The sequence below is a fragment of the Lissotriton helveticus genome, chromosome 1_1 (assembly GCF_964261635.1).
Source record: "Lissotriton helveticus chromosome 1_1, aLisHel1.1, whole genome shotgun sequence".
Taxonomy (NCBI): Eukaryota; Metazoa; Chordata; class Amphibia; order Caudata; family Salamandridae; genus Lissotriton; species Lissotriton helveticus.
In genome coordinates, this window is record NC_136057.1 from 1,588,002,807 (window position 1) to 1,588,026,650 (window position 23,844).

A 23,844-nucleotide genomic window follows, 5' to 3' on the forward strand; every position below is an offset into this window, starting at 1 on the left:
TTACCCAATTCTTCAATACATTTCCTTTCCACATTAGAGATATTACAGAATGTGTTCTTAGGAATATCTAAGCTGGATTCATATTCTTTTAGCACTGCTTTCTCAAATGTGCTGACTTCTGAAGGTACTTGTTGTACAGAAGGCAAAAAAGTAGATTTGTTCCTCAGACCCGTATTAGGCACAACATTAATATAATCTTTTTCTACATTGGAGAAGAAGAAATGTAGTATTTTTTTCCGAAAGAAACCCGCTAACTATTTGTGGATCATAAAATCATCACCTAGTTTAGTCCTTTAGACAATACCTTATGTTCCAAATCCGTAAGAGTTTTAGAGCTGAGATTAACGACTAAACACTCTGGTCGCTTGTGGAAGCTGTCATACTCCGAGTCACTCTCTGTTCTATGGAAGGGTCCCAGCTCACTTGTTGCTGTCCCCCCATCCCTCGGCCTCTGTTGTTGTCTCTTTGGCGTCCTCTTCTTCCTCTGGTCTGACCAAAAAAAGGGGGATAATTGGGACCTCTGACAGATGGACCAGGGTTAAAAGGATGTGGTGGATATGGCCAAGATTGCGGTGGCCACCATGGAGTCTGTTGAGGATATGTATACATATTACCTCCTACTCTTCTCGCAACATTTGCAGGTGCATATTCCTGATCCGAATCATTCGAATCACTCCATTCATTGGAATTCGAAGTCCATTCATCTGTATCCTTACGCCATCCTCTTGTACCTCTTTTCTGTACCTTTTTTCTTGTTTATGGTGGCTTGATAATCATCAGATATGTAAGGATAAACTTTCTCCGAAGTAAACCTGACTAGATCCGTCTTCAGTTTATTACTTTTAAACTTAACCAGATCATTTTTAATCTCATTGAGGTTCTTAGAGATTTCTTCAAGTCTCTTCTTATAAATAGTAACCTGAATCCCTGATTTTAATTGGCTTTCTAATGTTTGTAACTCAATTGCTAGGAGATCGTCCATTTCCTTAGCTGTATTAATAATCAGGACTAGCCAATCCACAGTACAACTCCATGCAATCTTTGACCAATTAGTCACAAAAGTTTTATTATCTAAGAACAATCTCGGGCATTTGTCACTATCAGTCCTGGGGGTGCAATATTCCCTCTCAGATATTCTGTCAATATGGCAGTGTGCAAAATAGTTCTGACAAGCTGTTTCTCAACATTACTAAGTTTGGTCCATTCTTCTGTGTTAGACAATGTATGGGAAATATGTGTGTCCAAAATACTCGGTGTTTGCAGTGTTGCTATGGCCATGTCTTCATCAAACGCTAAACCAGTATTTTCTGTCATCTTAATCTCTTGTAAGAACCAAAAAACGACCGGAGATGATGTGTAGCTACACAATCTAAAGTGGCCCACAGCTGTACTATATATTATCTCACAGCAAGGTTTCTACTGGAGGAATTATAACCATCCACGGTACCACTCCACTATATATAACAAATTAATATAATTTTTAAGTGTTACAGCAGGCAGACCAGACTGAAGTTGGTCCAGACAACACCCATATAAGTATGGTTTTTTGTTTATCACTGTTTTAGCCGAGTGACAAGACAATGGTCCTGAAGAATGCCATGAACCTTTGGTCACCTGGCAGAAACATGTTGGCCTAGTCAGATAGGGAACATCCTTACCCCTATTGTTACACTGTTTTTCAGTTCTGCCCATTGGGGATACCTATTAAAGCTTTTTTCCCATATGAGATGGTTTTAATGCACTTTTGATATTATTTTTGCAGCACTCTGTCCCTCACTCATATATAACATTGGAGTGAAGAACACCTCACGCTCCCCTCCTGTGGGAGAGCTGTAGCCCACACAGTGCACCTTGCGGGCACTGTGTGTAAGAGGGAACCCAATGATGAAGCATGTCACCCAAGTGGTGAGTGAGGGTTCTCGTCTTTAAATAGCAAATGCTCTTTTTTGTTTTGTGCACATTCATATTCACACTCTAGTTATCAAACCATTAGGTTGCCCTTTGTGAGTATAATATGCACAATACGTCAGCATAAGAATCATACAACCAGAATGAGACATTTTGAGTCAAAAGCCCAAACAAATGGGGGTAAACCATGATCCACTAAAAATGCTGCCTACAGACAGAGCAGCAAGTTGAGAAATTATGCTGAAGGCTGTCAAAGTGAGAAATAGGATGCGAGCAGGGTAGCATTGATCTGTGTTAAGGAAGCTTCTTCAACACATGTTGATCAGGATCAAAATGATCTCCAAGACACAGTGTTGGTTGTGAAGGATGACATTGTAAATGTTGGGAACCCGGAAGAGAGTGTTGATCCGTATGGCAACATAAAAGTAGGAGATAAGGTGCTTCATTTACTTCTAGATTCAGAAAAAAGTATCACTGTGACCACTAATGACCTTTATGGAATGTGTGGGATAATAGAGCACTTACCCTCAAGACTGGACGTCTGTCTTCTGTAAGGGTAGAAGTGGGAATTTTCGTGGATGTCTTGGGCGTCAGAGGAAGACGCATTAAAGCATGATTTATGTGGCCATCAAATGCCTGAATATTCTAGGATACTTCTACCAAAGCTTCTTAGATCGGGCATTGAGACCAGGGGCTAAAGGTCACATCTTGGTAATCAGAGAGCTGTTTGGAAGGGGTTTTGACCAAGTTCCACAACATTTCTTGGATTGACTAGGCAAGATAAGTGGATTCAAACACAGGAATAAAAACAAAAGAAAGTGCTATCCCTGTAAAACACAAATTAAGGGATGTGCCATTGCTATTTGAGGATAATCTTGAGAGTAATTGCTTTAGATAATGGTTGTGGCACATAAGCGGAGTAGAGAGACTCAGGGTCTGTGTTGACCTACGGAGGTTGAACAGAGCAGTATGGATTGATTGCCATCTTTTGCCCAAGATCCGTGAAATCCTTGCCACACTTATGTGTGCTGAGGGGTTCACCAAACTTGACCTCTCAACAGTTTACCACATAGGTGAAGCTCAAAGCTGAATTCTGCTGCTTTCTGTCCCCATTTGTGTCTTTCCAATATCAAAAGATGCAGTTAACACTAGCTTTGGCCGTATTTCAGAGGGTTCCGGTCAAGATGTTCATGGATGTTAAAAGAGTCATGGTATTTGAAGATGATGTGAATTCTTGAGACTAGAGGGCAGGTGCAGGCCAGTAGGGGTACTTCTCCTCTAGTTTAAAGTTGTTTTTTTAGAGCTGTGTTATTACTGTTCATGGTTTCTACCTGTGCCATGCACATGGGTTGTCATAACAATGTATTGAGGAAAGATATCTAATTTAGATCAGGACTACCTTTGAGTGGGTGAAGCGATATTTATTGGGTGCTAGAGACTCATAACAAACTACTTGGATTTGTCTTGTTTTGGCACCGTGAAAGCCAGCAATGTTGGTCCAGGTGCAATATTGTTGCAAAAAAAGATGAAGATTATTTCACCGTATGGTATGCTTCACGCAGGCTCAGAAGAACAGAAATGCTATATTCTGTAATTGAATAAACACTACATGGAAGCCTATAGGCAGTAGAGAAGTTTGAAGTTTATCCTTGGGGTAGGAAGTTTAGCATTTTAATTGACCATAAACTTTCAGTGTTCTTTCTTTGTGGGAAGGGAGCCTTTTTAAACAGAAGGGGAATGGGAGCACACTGCTTCACCTCCCAGCACAGTTCGCCCCTTTGCATCCTGGTAAATGCAGTTCAAATGCTCCCTTCAGAAGCTTAATTACAAAGAGCATAATGTTCTCGTCTTCCGTTTTCTCCGCATTAACCAGCACTCTCACATTATTTCTATGCTGGCGGTTCTCGAAGTTCTCGAGTTTCCACATTATGTCATTGTATTGTCTCTCTTGAGTCTCTTTGAGGTTCTGTAGTTTTGTCATTTCTTCTTCCAAATTAGCAGTTCTTTCCTCAATATGTGTTACCCTATCGGCCATATCTGAACGCAGCTTATTGACTTTTCTAAGTGAACACTGCAACTTCTTGGTTGCCTGATGTGCCCTGTGGCTTTCTAGTCTCGCCTCTCCCTGTATCTGCTTTAGGGTAGTTGTTGTATCTTAGCAATGATGTCATTGTCTCATGGTCACTGTGCTCACTGGATTCCAGAGTGTGGAATCCAGGGGGCAGATCAGAGATGCACAGATGCTGAGGAAGTTGGTCCTTGAATGCTCCTGGGTTTGTTGATTAAATAAACTACTTCTTATCACTTAACCACTGTACTCCAAGTCATTTCAGTGGCCACGAGGATGGGATTCATTTTAAGAAGAAAAGAAGATTTGGATTGAAGATTTTTCTACTAACTGAAGATTTCTTCATACAACCCCAGGAAGCCTGAACATTTATAAAAGTTTCAAGGTACCTTTATTATTGTTATCGTTTTGAAACTAATGAACTCTTGTTTTGCGCTCATTTTGGATTTTTTTTTGTGTTTTGAAAACCTAAATCCAATTTTTAAACCGTTTTTGGCATATAAACTGTTTTTAACATGTCAAATTAGCGCACAGCATCGTAATCTTAATGCCATTTGAAAAATACGAAGGATCTCTTTCTTTTCCATCGCTTTAAGGACTATAACTTTTTGTCATTTTAAAAAAATGCTAACATCTTACTTCGTTTCTTTATTCAAATAATGCCGCCGTGTATTTCTCATATTTACATATGTCCTCGATAGTGTATTTCTCATATGTATCTGTATAAAATGTGTTTTTTGTTTTCATTGTTGTTTTGTTATTTTATAGAAAGGGAGATATGTTGTATCTTAGCAATGATGTCATTGTCTCATGGTCACTGTGCTCACTGGATTCCAGAGTGTGGAATCCAGGGGGCAGATCAGAGATGCACAGATGCTGAGGAAGTTGGTCCTTGAATGCTCCTGGGGTTGTTGATTAAATAAACTACTTCTTATCACTTAACCACTGTACTCCAAGTCATTTCAGTAGTATATGCTAATTCCAGTGATGGTGCGGCTAGGATAGAGGAGCCTCCCCCAGTGCTGTCTTCTCCGGAATAGCTGTTTCCCCTTCCTCCATATACGTTTGGGTTGTTGCAGAATAGTTCCAGTCCAGTTTCCTCGCTGTGCCATTCTTAGAGGGACTGGTGCTAGCTTTAGTCTTGGGTCTCTGTTTTCGGGATAGGGTCTTTAAATGTTGGGTCTTTGCGTGTTTGAGGAATCTCCAAAAGAGTTATCAGACTCAGACCCTAACGATGTATTTATATCACTTGCGGAGGATATGTCTGTATCGTCGTTTAATTAAAAGAATTTATCCACCTCTGGGGAACGTAAGGCCACTAAATTTAAATCTTCCATTTCTCCTCTGGCGTCACTCAGAATACGTTCGCCACATTCCTGCGAACCGATTTTTATATTGTTTTCTGCACAAGCCTGAGCCATTGAGCCTGTCCAACTCCCATCAGAGTCACTGCTCACACTGATCGGATGTGCAATCGCCTCTGCTTCTATTTCTATATTTGGAGTTACCCCCACATCACCCACAGTGTTTCCCACAGTGTTGCTTGCAGTGCCACCCCGATTGCCTTGATTACCTTGACCGTCCTGCGAGGAGCTCTGTGATGCCTGTGCTATCGGCAGCGGCTGCAATGCTTGTTCCGGTTGTGCACCCTACCCCCCGGCAGGCTCAGATTGCTTCTCCTTCTCCTCCGGCATCTCCTGAAGTGGTGCGGGACCTTGAGCAGCCTCTCCAGGTGAATCAAAACCGAGAGGGTCACCTCGCGTGTGCTGAGTTCTTCTGCCAAGCGTGTGCTATTGCCATTTCCAGCCGCCGCCAGCATCGCCCCAAACGCCTCTGCAACTGAAGGCTGACGCATTCCACTTTCATCACACACTGCACGCCGCCCGGTCCGGCCATCCACTCCACCTTTCCGAGGCTTCCCGGTCTTTCCCGTGTTTTCCTCAGGCTCTGCTTACTTCGCACAGCGTTGGGTCCTGATACCTTTGGTGCAGCGCCATTCATCATCGGCAGGTCCTTCACACCTCCGTCCTTTGTGGACCTAGTGGTTTTAGGTGCCATCGGACCCCCTGCCAAGTTTCACTGTCACTCGAGTGTATCCACAACCCCTGACTCGATCCTCGTCTCCGCAGCCAAGTGAGCAGCCGCGCTATCAGATAGGTGCTCAGCGGCATGCCCTGAGGCTTTTACCGGCTTACATCAAACCTTCGGGCTGATCGAGGGAGAGAGCAGGAACAGCAGCTCCCACAGAGGTCAGTCAGCGGCCATCTTGCCCTGGAAGAAAGTTTTTTTCTTCTTCCCCCTCAAATACAAATATTTTGAATACAGAATGTATATTTCAAAATCTAAATACAAGATTCCTATGCAACCTTCAGTTACACATTGTTCAAATGGCAAAGAAAAATATATAAAATATCAGTCTCATGGTCTGTTTTTCTCAAAACCCACTTGCATGATTCTGTACTTCTATAATTCTCCATGTATTTTCAATTTATAATAAAAAATGTGACTGTGACTGATAATTATTTACATATTTTAGAATTTCTGATATTAGTGTTTCTACCTTTCAAATGTCCTAGAACATAACTTATTTAGCTGTTGTGCTTGCAATAATGTATGTTCTAAAGGAAAAAGTGAAAGGCTGAGGCCCTTATAGTAAACATCTCACATAGGTCCAAGCAGGGTTAATCCCTTTCCAGCAATTTCCCCTCGATTATAGCTAATTTATGGTGTAATTTCAAGATGTATTTGTTTACATTTGGTAATATTATAAACACCTGGAGGTAATTTATGTCAGGACATATTACCACATCATCATATACTAAAAGACTTGTGTCGTTTGAACTCAAGTTTAGAACCTGGATGTTACCATTGAAGCTGGTAAGGCCTCAGGAGAGCCAATTGCTTCCATAATATTTCCTAAATGAAGGTCAATTTTATACTTCATTTATCTACATTTATCTACATTTATCTACATCTCATAAAATGGTAGTTTGGGGAGCAGCATCTCCGTTCTAAATTAGACCTCTGTTAGTGTATTTAACCTCATTGTATCTCAACTATCTTCACAGTGCTAAGAATGCTGCTGCTAAAATGGTTGCAGGTTTAGGCAGAAGAGATGTTTTATTTAGAAATCAGCATGCTATACTCTACTCCATTCTGTCAGCATCGAAGTACAATCTGCCTTATTAAAAAAATCTCTGCTAGGCAGGCAGAGATTTCTGTGCCTTCAGAGTAACCTCCACCACACCATCTCCAGTCAAGGCATTTGCTGTACGAGTGTCAGGTTCAGTGCTCCCACACAACAAATTGTTTGGCTTTTCAAAAACAAATTCCCAAAGCTGGAGTTTATTAGAATAACAAAAAAACAAAGCCTTGACACACTGGAAGTTTTCTGACTCAACGTGGTGAGTCATTTCTTTGTTTTCCTGTTTGGTACTGCCACGCTTTCCCTACAGTCCCAAACAGAAAAGAACATTTGTTGGAATGTCTGCCCTAAATGGTTTGTGGTACTTTGGCCGATGGCCCAATGTCAGTTGGGGTGTTGGTCAAATGTTTCCTCCAGTAAAGCAATTGTAGGCTCCGCCTTGTAAGCTTGATAGCTCCATTGACTGTAAATAGAGCAGTGGAACGAACTGTGATTTTGACTGACAGAGAAGTCCACCGTATTTTTGGCGTAGTAGCCAGTCCATCAAAAACAGAAGTCCTATGTCTGTCAAACTAGAAGTATTTGCTCTAAATTACTTTTAGACCGAACTTGGAAAAACTGGATTGTTCAGTGTTAAAAGGCATCCACCCTCTGGTTCCCAAATTTCTGGATACACCCCTCTCTCTTCTCAATTACTTAGAAACCTCAGCATTCAAGACAAATAAGTGCTGTGTACTTCCAGGAATAAAAAAACTAAAAAAAACGTTGCTAGAGCTTTATTTGAGGGCAGAGGACTGCACACTGTTGATTGTTCCTCTGTGGGACATGGTGCTATATTAAGGGGGCATGAGAGTCCCACAACAAAGAAACATGCAGGCCAGAGTCAATTTTAAAACCATTTAAGTGGATTGGAAGCATCCACAGTGCCTGTTAAAAAGATTTTTTTTACAGTGACTACCAAGCAATGACAGTGATAGGTTTTTCACCATCATTGCGTGAGTTAAGCTTGTTTTCGGCTTTTTTAAAGAGCAGTTGTTCTAGTTCTGAGGAAACGTTCCATGCTGACCTCAATAGCAGCGTTTAGGTAAAGGGTTGAGGAGGGCTGATAATAGATGAGTTGCAAGATGACAGGTCACAGTTCAAATATAGTGGCCAGGGCCGGTCCTAGGATTTTCGGGGCCCTGGGCAAAAGGGAATGTGGGAGGCCCCTGAAATCTACATAAGTGACAATTACTGATCTCGGGGAAGCTGCTTTGTGCAGACTCCACTTGGGCCGCAGCTCCTCTTCTCAGCCACCCCAAGCAACTCTTGTACAGCCCATTTCGAACTGAAGGTGTGAGAATTGCTTGGGGGCTGAGTTAAACCTGTGTGGGCTAAAGTGCTGACAATGGGCGCCCTGCCGAGTCTCTGAACTGGCTGCCTGAGAGGTGTACCCTCCCCTAGGCCTTCCCACACCATCCCTTAGAGGCCCCAGGAGGGGGGTTCCTCCCATGAGCCCGTTTGTGAAGCATTTCTTTCACTCTGATCTGCAGAAATACACGAGGACTAGTGGGGTGTTAATTGCCATTGTGGGGGGCCCCATCCTGGCAGGCAGAGTGCCAGGCCCTGGGCAGCTGCCCACACTGCCCATGCCTAGCGCCGGCCCTGATAGTGGCTTCTTTTAGTGTAATACAGGAAAACCTAGGGAGTTAATTCATCCTCTGAAAGGCTGATAGCACTGAAGAGGAAGTTAGACACATGTTAGACCACATCTACCCCAACACTAATAAACTTTCCGGTATGTTGGTTGGAGTTGGGAATGTAACAGGGGAGAGGAAGTGAAAAGAATGGTGGACAGCAATAAGAGGGGGAATTTGCAGGTGAAGGGTCAGTGATGGGAGCGAGGTCAGAGGCAAGAGGCAGAGAGGATGCAAGAGTGACATACAGTGAGTGATAGAAGAGGGAAAGTGACATGATGAGGAAAAGGACTAAGAACAAAGAGTGGGTGTGATAGGGAGGTGAAATTTGACAGCAGAAACTAGCAGTAACCAGAGGATATTGGCAGTAAAGGAGAGCTTTCATTTGGAAGGTGCAGTGACAGAGGAGGGGGGACCCAGGGGGAGCTGAGCGCGAGTCGTTCTCCCCCTGGGTTGATTCGCACAGTTCGAATGGCCACCAGGTGCTTTAGGTTTTTAATTAGAAGGATAGTGGGCGTGCGGGGTAGTTTACTTATTGAGGCCCGGAGGGGGCAGGAATTTCATTGTGCCTGAGGGTGGCGGGAGGAAAGGGCATTTCTTTTTGTCAGACAGGATTCCTGGGGTCCGGGGTGAGGCCAGGGTGGGTCTCTCACGTTGGAAGAGGAAGGCGGCGCAGGGATTTTTAGGTTTCGCCTGGGGCACGGAGCGTTAGCTCCGCACCCAGAGAAATCTCTAGTCTTCAGTAAGGGACTCTTGGAATACGCCCTCTGTTCCATTGGCTAGCTCCATAAATGGAGGCTAGCCATTGGAACAGAGATCTGTCCGTCAAGGCCGGACCAGATTCGGGGGCGTTCCCGAGATTTTTTCCCTGGGCGTTCCCTCTGTGTAGTCATCGGGCGGTGGGCGGAGTTTCGTTTTTTTTTGGGTGTTTGTGTCCGTCATTATGCCGACGGAAGAAGTCCAGGTGAGTGCGTTCCTTTCCCGCCCCACCCACCTCCCGCTGTCCGTTTCTTTCCCGCCCCCCCCTCCCGCTGTCCATGCGCCGTTCCCCTCCCGCTGTTCGTACCCGCCCCCCTCCCGTTTTTTCCGTTCCCTCCCCTTTCACTTAAAGTGATTTGTTTCTGGAGCTATTCCCGCCCCCTCAGTGTGCCTCCCCGCCCCCCTCCCGCTGTCCGTGTGCTGTCCCGCCCCCAGAGCCACGGAGACCAAACCGAAGGGGCAGCTAGCTTATTGGTGGCTGGCATGCAGGAGCCGTGCTCTGATAGGCTGCTGGCACTCGGGAGCCGCGCACCGATTGGTCAAGGAGCTCTGACGTCATCGGAGGGGCTCGCCTCAGGGCCGCGCTGGGATTGGCCCATCGCTCGGCACCTTACATCACAGCCTCCTCGGAAACATTCGGAGGTGTAGTCGGCACAATCCATAGTTTTTAGGTCGCAGGCCACATGGAGTCAATCGCGTGTCCCGAAGATCTATAAATTAATCCCTGGGTCGTCACAGCAAGCAGAGTGTGTTAGGGACGGCCCCGGAGCAGAAGCACAGCGCTCTCTCAAAGTCGGAATGGGCAAGGCTCTCCCTCGCTATCGCTCAGGCTCACCTCCAAGCAGGCTGCTCTCCACAGTTCTGTAGACCATAGGGGGCCCCCACATGGGGAAGGCCGGGCAAGTCCTCGAGTCCACTGTCTCACTCTCTAGCGCCACAGCAAATGGCAGCAGTAGCCATGAAGGCCCATCGATGCACCGCCAGACCGTTAAAGGCGCCTCTCAGCACCGCCGTACCTCCCGGTCAGCCCGCCCGGTGTAATCCGTCAGGGCAGGAAGGCCGCCGCTCTAACACTCCGGGGGGGAGGAGGGGGGCAACGGGGGTCGCACCCGGCAACTGGAGGGCCCCTCGACCCTCAAAGCTTTCCCAGTTTGCAGGGCCTCGATCAGTGTCGGGGGTCCGCAGGCCCAGCCGAAGCCGGGCGCTCACGTAGATGACGTCGCCGTAGGCAGAGGCACCCGGCAGTCAGCCTCGCTCTTCCCACTTACTCGCAGCTAGAGGGGAGACCGGCCGATCCGCCAGCCGCGAATCCCCGGCGCCAGGGTCTTCAGCAGCGGAGCCCCGCCGTCCAGGATGGTCTGCAGCTCTCCTCGTGCCTAGCAGCCCGCCTCAGTCACCGCCCAACGGCTCGCGGCGCGCTCAGGCCTCGCAGTCTACCGCTGCCCCTCCAGTCGCAGCGGGTGTCCGAAATTGCGATCTCCGCTCGCCCAAACCCTCTAGAGCACCGATTTAGCCTGCAGCATCGATCAGGTCACTTCTATCATCAGGATATTTGTCAGGATAATGTCGGAAGCGGGGAGGGAGCACTCAGCTCAAGCAGCCTCCATGGTTGCGAGCTAGCTCCGACCCCCCATGAGGAACAATATCTATTGTGAACATATATCAACCAGAGCAGGTATGACGATCTCCTAATACAAGAACACTTCATGTCCGTTGGTCTTGTTTGATCCCATTTAGCACCTAGAATTGCAGAACTCCTGAACATTCTTTGAGTCACAATTTGGAACCGGCTGGTGCCAATCTGCTAGGTCAGTCGCAGGAAAAAGACTCTGGCCTTGGAGTTAGCCTTTTAGCTGCATCACACTCTGTGTGTGTGTGTCTGGCTCTGTGTGTGTGTTTCTGGCTCTGCGTGTGTGTGTCTGGCTCTGTGTGTGTGTGTCTGGCTCTGTGTGTGTGTGTGTGTGTCTGGCTCTGTGTGTGTGTGTGTGTCTGGCTCTGCGTGTGTGTGTGTGTCTGGCTCTGTGTGTGTGTGTGTCTGGCTCTGTGTGTGTGTCTCTGGCTCTGTGTGTGTGTGTGTCTGGCTCTGTGTGTGTGTGTCTGGCTCTGTGTGTGTGTGTGTCTGGCTCTGTGTGTGTGTGTGTCTGGCTCTGTGTGTGTGTGTGTGTCTGGCTCTGTGTGTGTGTGTGTGTGTCTGGCTCTGTGTGTGTGTGTGTGTCTGGCTCTGTGTGTGTGTGTGTGTCTGGCTCTGTGTGTGTGTGTCTGGCTCTGTGTGTGTGTGTCTGGCGCTGTGTGTGTGTGTCTGGCTCTGTGTGTGTGTGTCTGGCTCTGTGTGTGTGTGTCCGGCTCTGTTTGTGTGTGTCCGGCTCTGTGTGTGTGTGTCCGGCTCTGTGTGTGTGTATTTGTGTGTGGGGCTCTGTGTGTGAGCAATGCCAATAGCTCTAACTTTTCCAAAGGCGAAACCATTGGATTGTAAATGCTTGTTTATTTAATGCAGTGGCTGCATGCATTTCACCGAGTATTCCCAGAGGAGGGCGTGAACAGTCAGGCCCTGGTGCATGCACGGGCTGAAGACATCGAGCAGGAGCAGCCACTCAACCCCCCCTCCCCTGCATCTGTCATAGAGACTCGGCAGGTATGTGTAAACGCTTGTGCCTCAGCTGACGCGCAGCGCGCTGCGGTGGGAGGGAGGAGGGGTGGTTTTTGGCACGGGGTGGGGAGGCTGCGGGGAGGTATCTCTGGATGGTTTAATGCAATTGGCAAAAAGAGTTTTGGAGGCAGGAGGGCCAAGTGCGCTGGTGTGGAGAATGTGGAACACTGCCAGTTGCAGGACCCTGCTGCCTCTCCTGTACAACTGAATCCTGGCATGATATTCCCTGGGGGTGCTACCTTAGTGGTATTTTGTTTGCTCAATACATGCACAATTGTCACTATTGCCTTATGTAACGTAACGTTTGCTTTTGTAACATGCTCACTTGTAATTGTTTCCTCATGTTTCACTACTGTTCCTATTTTGAAGCGCTCTGACACCTTCTGGTAAAGTCCACGCTATATAAAAACGCATAAATAAATAAATATTGAGCCCAGCCCCTGCACCATCATATGTCTACCCCCCAGCTTTGCCTCAGGAGGTATTTAATGAAGGGAGACCAGGGGGTTTGCAGCAGGGTGGGGGTTGTCTGGCTCCAGGAGGTTTGGTGTCAGGTCTGACTTCTAGTGGTGGAGTTTTCTTGCAGCAGCCTGGTTTTTCAGAGGGGGCAGAGGCAGTGCAGACGTCTGCTTGGTCTCAGTGCGGAGCAAGGCGCGGCGCCACCGTTTCGTCAGGGGGTTACCACACGTCAGGAGTTTGGGCAGCTGGATGGCTCTGCCAGTGTGGGGTGGCAACAAGGTTTTTGCCTAGAAGGGTCGAGTCCTAAGGTTTCCCGGGATTTAGGGGGTGGTCAGTGGGTGTGGGTGGGGAGTGGCGGCAATGCCGGGGAGGAGCAGTGTACCAAATCTGTGGGTATGGAGGGTCCTCCTGGCACTAAGGAACAGTCAGGTCAGAGCGGCTTGAAGGTTAAGGTGTCAGTTTCCTCCAAGGGGAAAGCGGCTGGCAAGCGTTTTTTACGGACTGAGCACGCCGCGGCTCCACCAGCGGGAATTTTGGATGGGGGTAGATCTCGAGCGGATTTTCCTTCCCAGGCTAATAAAACAATGGCTAAGAAAAAGATTTATTGGAAATTTCATGATGGAGGGGTTGGTGATGGGGAACTTCCTGGGGGAAACGGGGCATTTGTTGGGGGATGTGACGACCCATTGGTCTTTGATAGAGACAGTGATGACCTTGAGGAAGGTGAACTGAGAGAAGGGGACTGTGGGGACAGTGGGGTGAAATGTTTGACTTCCATGGGGAAAAAGAGGGGTGTCTTGGGGCAAACCAGTGTTTTTAGTCTTTTGCAGAAGTCAAGTGCGGACCAGGCAATTGTACTCGAATCGTCACATGTCCATCATCATCAGGACGACCGTCCGGATTTTATTAAGAGCGCATCTCAGTTGCCAAGAGGTAAGGAGGACTGGTGGTCGGTCTGGCAGCAAGGGGGACAACCACGACAATCGACAAGATCCATTGGAGTTGGGGGGGGGATGGTTTTGGGCAAGGTTCTTCCTGGGGCTGGGCTGCAAGGTCCTTTGCAAGAGGTGGTGGTGGTCAGGGGTGACTCTGCCAAAGGTGGGCAGGAAGCTATGGAGGCAGAAAAGGATGGCAAAGGCACAGTAGAAGAAGATAAAAACATTCACAACACACTTCCTTACATGGGGGTTTGGTATGCCCTTCGGTTCCCATTTTTCTGATAAGACCAAAAGTAGAATTTGGAGGCATGAATTTGTAGATGTTTTTAGCTCTTGCATTGCAACATTCAGGCCGAAGAAGACTCTAAGGAAGAGGAGTGGGGTTGGTCTGGAGACCTAGGGTCCCGAAAACGATTGTAAATTGGACTTCGGCGTTTCTTATTTATGCTTGCAGTTCCTGCGAAAAACATCAGGATATAGCGATAGTGATGTTCAAGTACATGGACATTATAAGGAAAGCCCAGAGTTATTTTGATGGTTATGCTTGGTTGTCATACGATGAAGAGTTTAGAGCCCGCATGAGTGTTTTTACTGACTGTCCATGGGGAGATGTGGACACTGAGTTGTGGTTACAATGGATGGTGTCTTCTCAGCCGCCCGTTCCTACTCATACTGCAAGTGGCTTGCCGGTCTCCTACCGGCTCCTTTCAATACCGTCCCGCCCAGGCTGGGGTGGGGTTTGGAGGCAGGGGTCAAACTCCGGTATTTGGTGCCTGTTGGATCTTCAACAGAGGTTTTGCAATAGGCAATTCTGCAGGTACAAGCATGAGTGCTCTCAATGTGGGGGCAATCATCCCCTCACACAATGTTTTGCAGGTCAGAGATTTGGAGATCAAGGAAGGGGGGGGGGGGGTCAGAGGGGAAGAGGCCAGGCATTTCCATTTGTACCAAAGGGCTCATACTCCTATTAGGCTGGAGATTGTGGCACACTGGCTTGAGGCTTATACTGACACTGAGGCAGCATGTGCTGTGTATGCTGAGCAACAGATTAGCGGGAGATCGCTTGGACTGACAAGTGTTAGTCATGAGGTGGTATGGAAAGGAAAAGGGGGAATGCGTTGGGGGAGTTTGTTTCCCACGTTGTCCCTGATGGGTTCAAAGGTGGGCCCTCCTGATTTACTTGTTCTTCACTTAGGGGAAAATGACCTGGTGGACTTATCTGGATTGACTCTAATAAAATTATTGAAACTAGATCTGGAAGTTATCAAAATGAACTGGGAGGGCACTACTGTGATTTGGACAGAATTCATAACACAACTGCATTGGAGGGGAGCGCGCTGCCACGCAGCACTGGAAAGGTCACAACGCAATCTTAATAGAGCCATGAAAGTCTTTTGTGGGGACATGGGAATAACGGTTCTATCTCCCAGTAACAGCAAAAGTTCTGAGAGGCATCTTTTTCGTGAGGATGGGGCACATTTGTCTCAGATAGGCCAAGCATTTTACTTACTGGAGTTACGGGATTTACTTGCAAAAATATGGAAGGATGATATATGGTAATCAAGCAGAAAGTCTTAAAAAAAAAATCTTTTTAGGGGTGGGGCAGAAAAACTCCGGTTTTCCTGGATGGCAAAAAATTTTCCAGGAGGGGTGGGCAGTCTTGAGTGGGATTGTCCATCCTCCAAGGGGTGAGGGTGGGTATACAGTTCACGAGGAATGGAAAAGGAAACGAGGGGGATCTCTCAACAGTTCTTATGGGTTTGCTTGGGTCAACAAATTTTGGGGGGTTATGTTTTGAAGATATGTCAAGATGAGTTTGGGAATGGATTTATTATTTATCTGTAAGATGTTTTGAGAAATATATTATGCACCTGTCTTAATAAAGTGGCCTTTTTTGCTAATAAAGAAGTTGTGGATCGTAAATTATTGTGCGAGTGGACTTTGATGAAAGGCTCCATGGTTGGACTGACCGATAGAGTAGCCTGGCAGTGCCCAAAGGGCTGGCCTGAGAGGCCAATGTTTGGGCTGGGTATTTGGCTGCTTAGGGCCTGTTTTATGGTCTGGTGGGCCAGCGTTTTCTCTGGTATTGCCACAAACATTGCTTGCAGCAAGCGTAAATGCACGCAGTCACCAATATGTTGCAAAACGTATACGCAGCTTCAACATTTCCCTATTTTGCAAATATGGACCATTTTATAGCTACCTGAATCACTTCTGGGAACCACTTATATTTTGGTGCCCAGGCTTATTTTGTGTACCAGGCGGATCCCGAAGGACTCTACAGCAATGGGAAAGGTGGGGAAGAACAGGAGAGGTAGACACATGTGGGAAGGAGACACTGCATGGAAAGGGACAGTGATAGAAGAGGTGCACAGCGAGGTGTGAAGTGGTCAGGGACATGGATTCTGATGGGCACTGGCTGACAGAAGAGGGGCTATTGAAACAAGAGCCTGGTGGAGAGTTATACTAGATCTGGACAGTGTTGGGGACGTGTGCAGTGATGGAAAGGGTGGACACTGATGAGTGAGTTGGATACTTATAGGAGGGGTTATGGGAGACGATACGAGAGGTGGAAAGTGATGAGAGAGAGGGGCAGTCTGGGATATCTGGGAAGTGATGCAGTTAGTGAAAAGGGAAGTGTTCTATGATTCCTGAAAGAGCTGAGAATGGAGAGGGGTGATGAGTGCCATGAACAAGATAGTGAAGGGGCAATGAAAAGAGAAGACACTGAACGTAAGAGAAGAGTGAAGCGAGGGGAAAGAGATCAAACTTGTGTCATTAGAGCAACAGTAGAATCTCCGCTGGTCCAGATTTGAACAATTTATTTGTCATCGCATTACCATCACACCGACCATCTGGCTGAGTTTGAGGGGGCTCACCACAAAAAAATTCATCGGGGGGTAGGGCCACGGCCTTACAGAGTTTAACGAGCACTGTTCTGCTTTTTGGAATGCAGCGTCTCAACACTTAAGGTAGTCAACCAAGTTGTCCGCATTTAAAAAGGCTTTAAAAGCACACCTCTTTAGGGCAGCTTAATATAAGACCTGTGCCAACTTACCATGTAATGTAATGCACACAAGAACATGTTGTCAATCAATCACCAATATGCAGTCCATATTACTGCTTCAGTTTTCCATTGTTGCCATCTTTTTCCTGATGATATGAGCATTTTAGCGGTAAAATTCCGGATATCAAAACGGGTGCATTGATTAGCCAGTTATCCTGATGCTCAGAGACAGGGTCGAGGAAAAGAGTAATATAGGAGGGATTACCTGCAGACTCCACAGCTGAAGTTGCCGTTGCCATCGCTGCACTTTCTTGAGAAAGGTTCTTCGTCCTGGCAGTTACAGTCGCACACCATTCTCACCTCCACACTTAGCTCCTCGCTGAATCCGAGTACTTTAACCTTAAAGCTCTGAACGTCTTGCTGGCACAGGCCTACTGGAGCTTGCACGCTAACATCGAATTTGACCTGTGCAGATAGACAACAGAGGTTTAAAGCATGATGAACCTCCTTAGATGAGCCAGCTTTACCGATAAAGAGCCATATCAGCCTAAGGAAGGAATATTGCAAGCATGCATATAGCCTATAGAATTTGACCTTTGTGCCCAGCAATGTGAAATAAACAATTATGTATTACAACTTCATTTTCCCTTTCTCTTAGCGATTGATAAATCTACTTTGCATAAAAAGCTTTACCTTGACTTGCTTTAAATATTTGCAATATACTAATACTTTATTGAATGTGAGTTAAAACCAGAAACAATGTAAACTTTTTGACTGTCGTCAGTGTATTATAATTTCTTATGATCCTTTTCAAGAACTTGCTTTTCACTATGCCATGACCATTTTTCACCATTAGCCATACTCTTGTAGCTTATCTACAATGGCAGTGTTAGGAATAACCGTATTACGGATATTAATTCTTCTGAGTCCGTCTTACAGAATTTAAAGTGTGGTGTAAATTCCTTCTGTTCCTCTTTCAACATTTGCATCCTTGTCAAAAAGATGGCTTAGTTGTGAGAAATGTATGAATTTGTAATTTCCTTTAATCTAGGATATTGTTGCTGAGATCCTTTACTGACTTTGTGAGATCTTTTCTGAGAGCTACGATTTCAGTTTGATCTCACTCAGCAGAATGGGTAGGATATTGTTAGTAGAAAGAGCTTCCCTCTTCTACACCATGTTCTGAACATACGTTCTGTATGCCTTTGTTGTCGTTACTGTGGTGTCAAAAGTTGTCCATCGTGGGATCTTCAATAAAAAAAAATTGTGTTTTGTATCAAAAATAAAAGGTAATTCGATGTGCTTATACTTTTAGTCCCATTTCACAAATATGCACGAAACTTTCAATCAATCAAAATTCTTTTATTTCGCAATATTTCTATCGCATATAAAGTTCATAAAATATATACATTTTTCCCTCATATAAAATAATTATAATAACACATTATAGCTAAAAAGGTACATATCGATCTTTCCAGCGTAAAATACATTAAAATAGCACAAAGATCTATTAACAAAATATTCATAAAAATGTATATACGATCTAGGTTTGGCATGCCAGGTTTCCGTGCATGACAATAGACACGATTCAGGTAGGAGAATCTAGGTATTTGATGAAAAAAATTGAGTTATAGTAGGTGTCTCCCCACCTAAAATTGCCTCTGCATCACATAGGAAAATAGGGAAGATACATTCCCCCAATTTATTTTTCCAAATCTTCCACTTCTCAATTTAAAAATATTGCCAAATATGAGTCTCATGCATGTCTGCCCATCAGTCGGTGGGGCTGATTTAGGCAGAAATAAATAGGCGGTCAAATAATGAGTATTTTCCATTTTAACTCCCAAAAGAAGCTTTGTTCTCTGTTTCAATAAAAAATGCTGAACAGAAATACACTCAGTTAGACACTAGAACTACACTAAGAGGAGTGAGTGCCATTCCTTGGTTTAAATTAGGGTGGTCGTAACTAAGGGTAATTCTGTGTAGCTTAATCATGCGGTATTAACTAAGAATTCTGCAAGATTATGCTTGTATTACTCAAGAGGAATTCTCTTTTTTGATTTATTTCTCAGCGCAAAAATGCCCCCTTGAGTCCAAAAGTGTGCGAAAAGCAGTATTTAAGTGGTTTTAGATTTGAGCCTTACCTGCAAGGTTGAACAGGAACTATAAAGTGCGTATTAAGCCTGTATATATCCAAGGAGATTCTGACTTCAGGAGCACCTCCTTGCCCCCTACACACCAGTTTGAGCATGATTGGCCCACAGGTGGCATCTGAGCATGCCTGACTACTCCCCTTACACCTGCACAGGTCCTTAAGTTTGTGGAGGAAACCCCAAGACAGCACCTCCATTTTGCAGCCCCAGCTTCTCTGAGCCCTAAACAGCACAGTGAGCAAGGACAAAGGAAGGTGGTAAAAACACAGACTTTGTGGTGTTTTGTTTGAAACTGATGACTGCTTTTTTTGTCTACATGTGACTGTTCAAATGTATCTCTTGGTTCTGGTGCAATTTTTCATTTTAAACTGCTGTGTTTTTTCTACCTGTAACTGTTTAAATGTATTTCCTGGTTTACCCCCAAAATGTGCTAAGCTACTGGAAGGCACCCCACCCACTTTACAAGCTAAAAAGGCAAAATACACTCTAAGCCTAACAAGAGTATTTTTAAGAGTGCTTAATCTGCTTTGTGGTTTAAATTGTGTTTGGAAAATTTATTTAGCACTAGTTTTGGCTCGAAAAAGTGTTTTTTAAGTGTGATTGTTGCCATTGTGTTCTAGTTGGTTGCTAAGGCTAGGGTTTCTTTTTAACCTAGGACTTAGGGTCTGGATTCTGAATGGCTGATATGGCTTGGGTTCTGATTGGTTCCTAGGGCTAGGGTTTCTTTTGGACCTAATGTTTAGGTTTTGGGGTTTGATTGGTTGCTTGCACTAGGGTTGTGATTAGTTGATAGGGCCAGGACTCCCATTAGCTCTAGGGTTTAGGAATAGGGTTGCCATTGGCCCAAGGTCACCTGATCACTAGGGCTACTTAACCTAACGACATCTCAGACTGGGTGTTGAGGCTAAGGACATAGAGGACAAGTGCAGTTGCATATGTGGGACTGTTTTGGCCAGGCTTAAGTCCAGAAAAGATGCCCCTTTCTCCATTTACCAGCCACCACCTTAAGTCAGCCACTTACGCAAACATAATATCACGGTCTCAGCAAATGCAAATAGCTCATTTACAACAAACAAACCCTGTACACATTTCAACGTCTCAACAACCTATACAACACCCCAAAAATCGCATTTGTACACCCTTCTACCCCTACTGCCACACAATCACACCTTCATTCTCACCCAAGCAACCACTCTGTCCTATACCACTACCAAATCCACAAATTACCAACACAACACAAACCCATATGGTACAGAACTGTATTCCTTTAAATAAAATAAACACCCCCTGTTCATACAAAAAACACCAGCTCTACTACTCCTAACTGACCCCATGCCAATACCATCATCATCATAAAAACTTTTATTCGGTTACATCTCATAGAAACCATAAAAAGTGCAGAGATAAAACAGTACAAGTAAAAAACCACAGTATCAGAATACAATTTAAAAACAGAATCGTTTAAAACCATTGCTAACAATAATTCATTGGCAGACATTTGAATTACAGCGAATTTTTAAACATGATTTTAAAAAACAAGCTACGCATTCAGCAGTATATTGGGAATCCAAAAACTGCAGAGCCAGATAGGCGGGCCGACATGATCTCAGGCCCATTTTTCGCAGTAAGGGAATAATCCAGCGCTTGCGAGGGAGCTCATAGTATCTACAAAACAGTATTACATGCATCGTAGACTGGGATGATATGCCATCACAAGGGCATTTCGTTGGATTAAGTGACCAGTCCTGCTCTTTTGGAAATGTAACTAGGCGGAAGAAAGAATTAAATCGAAACCTAGTTAATACATATTTTTCATAGATAGTTAGATGGAATGTTAAGTATGGTTGAATACCCGAAGCAGTCTGGACTGATAGGATCTGTACGTTTGAGGTTTTACTTATTTCTTTGGTAAGACGTAGTTCCCTAAGGTGGGATAGGCATAATTTTTTCAAGTCCTTCCTAGAGAAGTCTGTCATCATGGAAGGTTCTAAGAAATAAGATGTACAGTCCAAGTCCTTAAGGAAGTTGGACACGTACAGGAGCCATGGGATTTTACTCCAGTTTGCCAGGGCCAAACAATCGATTATCAGTGAGCAGGTTAGATGGCATTGTGTTTTGGTCCATATACGGTGCCACAGCAAAATCGGTTGGCATCTAATAATATCTATCAAATAATCAATACCCAACTCGATGTGGCAACCGTACGTTGGAGCACTTTGAGGAACTGCCAATAGATATTTAAGAAACCCATTCTCAACCGTTTGAAGTGTATCGATGGGAGCGTAACCCCAGACCCCTGCATCATAGGTTGCCACGCTATGACACTTTGCGTGATAGATTTTTAGCAACTCTGCTGGAGCAGGCTTACCCAGTTTCCTCGAAAAGGAAACTAGAGCTGAGGTCGCTCTCTGAAAAAGTAACTTTTTACTAACCAAGGCTTGTTTCCAACTTAATCTATCGTCCACTAAAGTTCCTAGATAGGGGTATTCCCTGGTGCGTTCCAACCTTACATTATCGATAAAAACTGGTTTAGGTTTCTTCGCCCTGGGACCAATGTGCATAACATAGGTTTTATTTTTATTCACTTTTAGACCTAAAGAGAGCATAAATTGACAGTATTTATTTAGCTGTTTTTGTAGCTGGTTTAAGGTTCTGGCTGAAATTACGGAATCGTCCGCATATAATAGCGCAGGAATGGGGCGATGGTTAATGGAAGGAAGATTCTGGCTCCCTTCAAGCATGGCTGCTTCCAGCCCATTAGTATATAGATTAAATAAGAAGGGAGCCAGGATGCAACCCTGTCTAACACCTTTGTTAACGGCAAATGATGGAGATAATTCGCCGCCAATCCCGTATCTAACGCGAGCAGTCGCATCGGAATAAAGTTCGCGAAGGAATTGGATAAGAGGTGTATCTACCCCTAATTCTCCGAGAATAGACCACAGCCTTGAGTGAATGACACAGTCAAACGCTGCGCTGAGGTCTACATAGACTAAATACAAATTTCCACTTTTGGCCCCGCATATTTACCAATCAAGAGGGCTAGGTTCAAAGCCTGCTCCACGGTGCCAAGTCCCTCCTGGAAACCGTATTGGTGATCTGTCATGATGTTATTCGTGGACGCCCAATCCTGGAGGTGTTCCAAGATCAGCCGACCAGCAACTTTCCCCAAGGAATCCAGGAGGGAGTTGGGCCTGTAGCATGCTGGGTTGTTACGTTCGCCCTTCTTGAAAATTGGGAGTAAGATTGAAGTGGACCAAGAGTCTATTAGACCTGTTTTTGTGACTGCTGCCATTACCTGAGTGACAAGAGGTGACCAGAGTTCCGGGCTGTGTGTAAAGATGTCTAGTGGAACTCCGTCCGGGCCGGGTGCCTTACCGGTTTTGGATGATGACAACACATAAATGACCTCCTTATGGTCGAAGCGAAGGTCAATAGGGAAGATCTGGTCCCTAGGACTGTCACCTGCCACATGTACCTCGTTGTCGGCATCCTCAGGGGGTCCACCAAATATCTTTGAAAAGTGGGCTACCCACTCATCAGCCGTCACTGCAACTTCAAGGTGTTGTGGAGATGAAGCATCTACCAAGAAGGGAGATTTTACCGTACGCCAGAACAGAGAACTGTCTTTGGATATACAACTCTCGTGTAGTTGGGCCCACAAGTTCTTCTTAATTTTGTTCCGCCGGTTACGCTGTGCTAAATTATAGACCTTTCTTAGTTTGGTGATTTAAGCTCGATCTATAACTGGGGCGTGGAGAGCTGCTTTTAGGTCACTTAGAGCTTTACGGCAGTTTGTGTTAAACCAACCTTTGGTTTCCGATTTTTTGGACTTTTGGTTACAAGACAGCCCCTCCCGTATGATTCTAATAATTTCCAAAAAACTGGTTATGGTCATCTGGGGTGGGGAGTCTAATGCTAGGCAATTGTACATCCACGGAAGGGCTCTGGATACCACTTTTCTAGTGATTACTGCTGGGTCAATTTTAGACCATTTTACAGAAAAACCATTTACTTTGTCCATGGACAACGATTGTAAAGTTGGCCTAGTTAATTGAGATGAAACATTTTTAATTGACAAAGTAACACTATTAGGAAAATGGTCGCTGCTAATATCCGTGCCTGTTTTAAAAGTTAGCAGTTGGCCCTTTATAATCTGGGAACATAAAATATAATCAATGACACTTGACAGACCCCTACCATGGAATGTTGGCAAAAAATCAGCAGGGGGATCTACTAGGTCATTCGCAAATTCCATCTCTAGTGAAAATAGACACTCATTTAGGCAGTTACCTAACTTCGTATGTGTAAAGTGTGTCAGGGAACATCCATTTTCATCCTGAAGACCACAAGTGCCATTCTTATAATTATTACATAATGAAATGTTAAAATCTCCCCCCCCCCAAATCACATAAGAGGCAGAAGAAACATGCTTATTCCGTTGTTCATTTAAAAAAGATGTAATTTCAATTAGAATTTTTGCACAATCAGTTGACTGAAGGTTATTATAAAAATTAACCAGAAAATATGTCGTGCATTTATTAAATGAGGCCCTTAAGATTTGATAATTCTCACCATACAGAAGAACAGTTATGCCCATAGGTGGTAAGTTGTTTGCGATATATACTGCAAGACCTCCCTTGGGTCTACCGAGAGTTCTAGAGCTAGCTGGGACATGATATGTTTTGTAGCCTAAAAGGTGAATAGGGTCAATGGCCCAGGTTTCCTGCAGGCATACTATCTGGTGTGTACTAACTGTATCCAACCATGCTTTAAGATTTACTTTGGAGCGAAGACCAGCGACATTCCAGAATAAAGCAGAAAGATTTAGAGTGGAATTTGACGAGTCATTCATTTCGAGGGGGACATTGGAAGCTTTTATACCTATCGAGGGATACAATTCTGGCACCGGAACATTTGATTGTGTTTTGGAGGGTTCGTCAGGAATTATAGATCTATCGAGGATCAAGCCTGCTTCTGATGGTCTGGGGATGACCGCCTCCCCTTCACTACCAGGTGTCACATTCTTAGCAGCTAAAGACTCTGATAAATCAGCAGTTATTACTATGGGAGGATTGGGTTTT

The 23,844-nt window shown here is 45.0% G+C and overlaps 2 protein-coding genes across 2 annotated transcripts in view; one reads left to right on the top strand and one right to left on the bottom strand.

The window, feature by feature from the left end:
* The window catches only part of ITGB7 (integrin subunit beta 7), an 887,312-nt gene that overhangs the window by 198,060 nt on the left and 665,408 nt on the right, over positions 1-23,844 (bottom strand). Inside the window, exon 11 of the mRNA XM_078687492.1 lies at positions 16,873-17,072. Within this exon, the coding sequence (XP_078543618.1) occupies positions 16,873-17,072 (200 nt within the window). The remainder of the gene's footprint in view (positions 1-16,872; positions 17,073-23,844) is intronic.
* LOC144828898 (uncharacterized) overlaps positions 13,430-23,844 on the top strand; it is a 118,427-nt gene continuing 108,012 nt past the window's right edge. Inside the window, exon 1 of the mRNA XM_078687507.1 lies at positions 13,430-13,595. Within this exon, the coding sequence (XP_078543633.1) occupies positions 13,533-13,595 (63 nt within the window). The 5' untranslated portion in view covers positions 13,430-13,532. The remainder of the gene's footprint in view (positions 13,596-23,844) is intronic.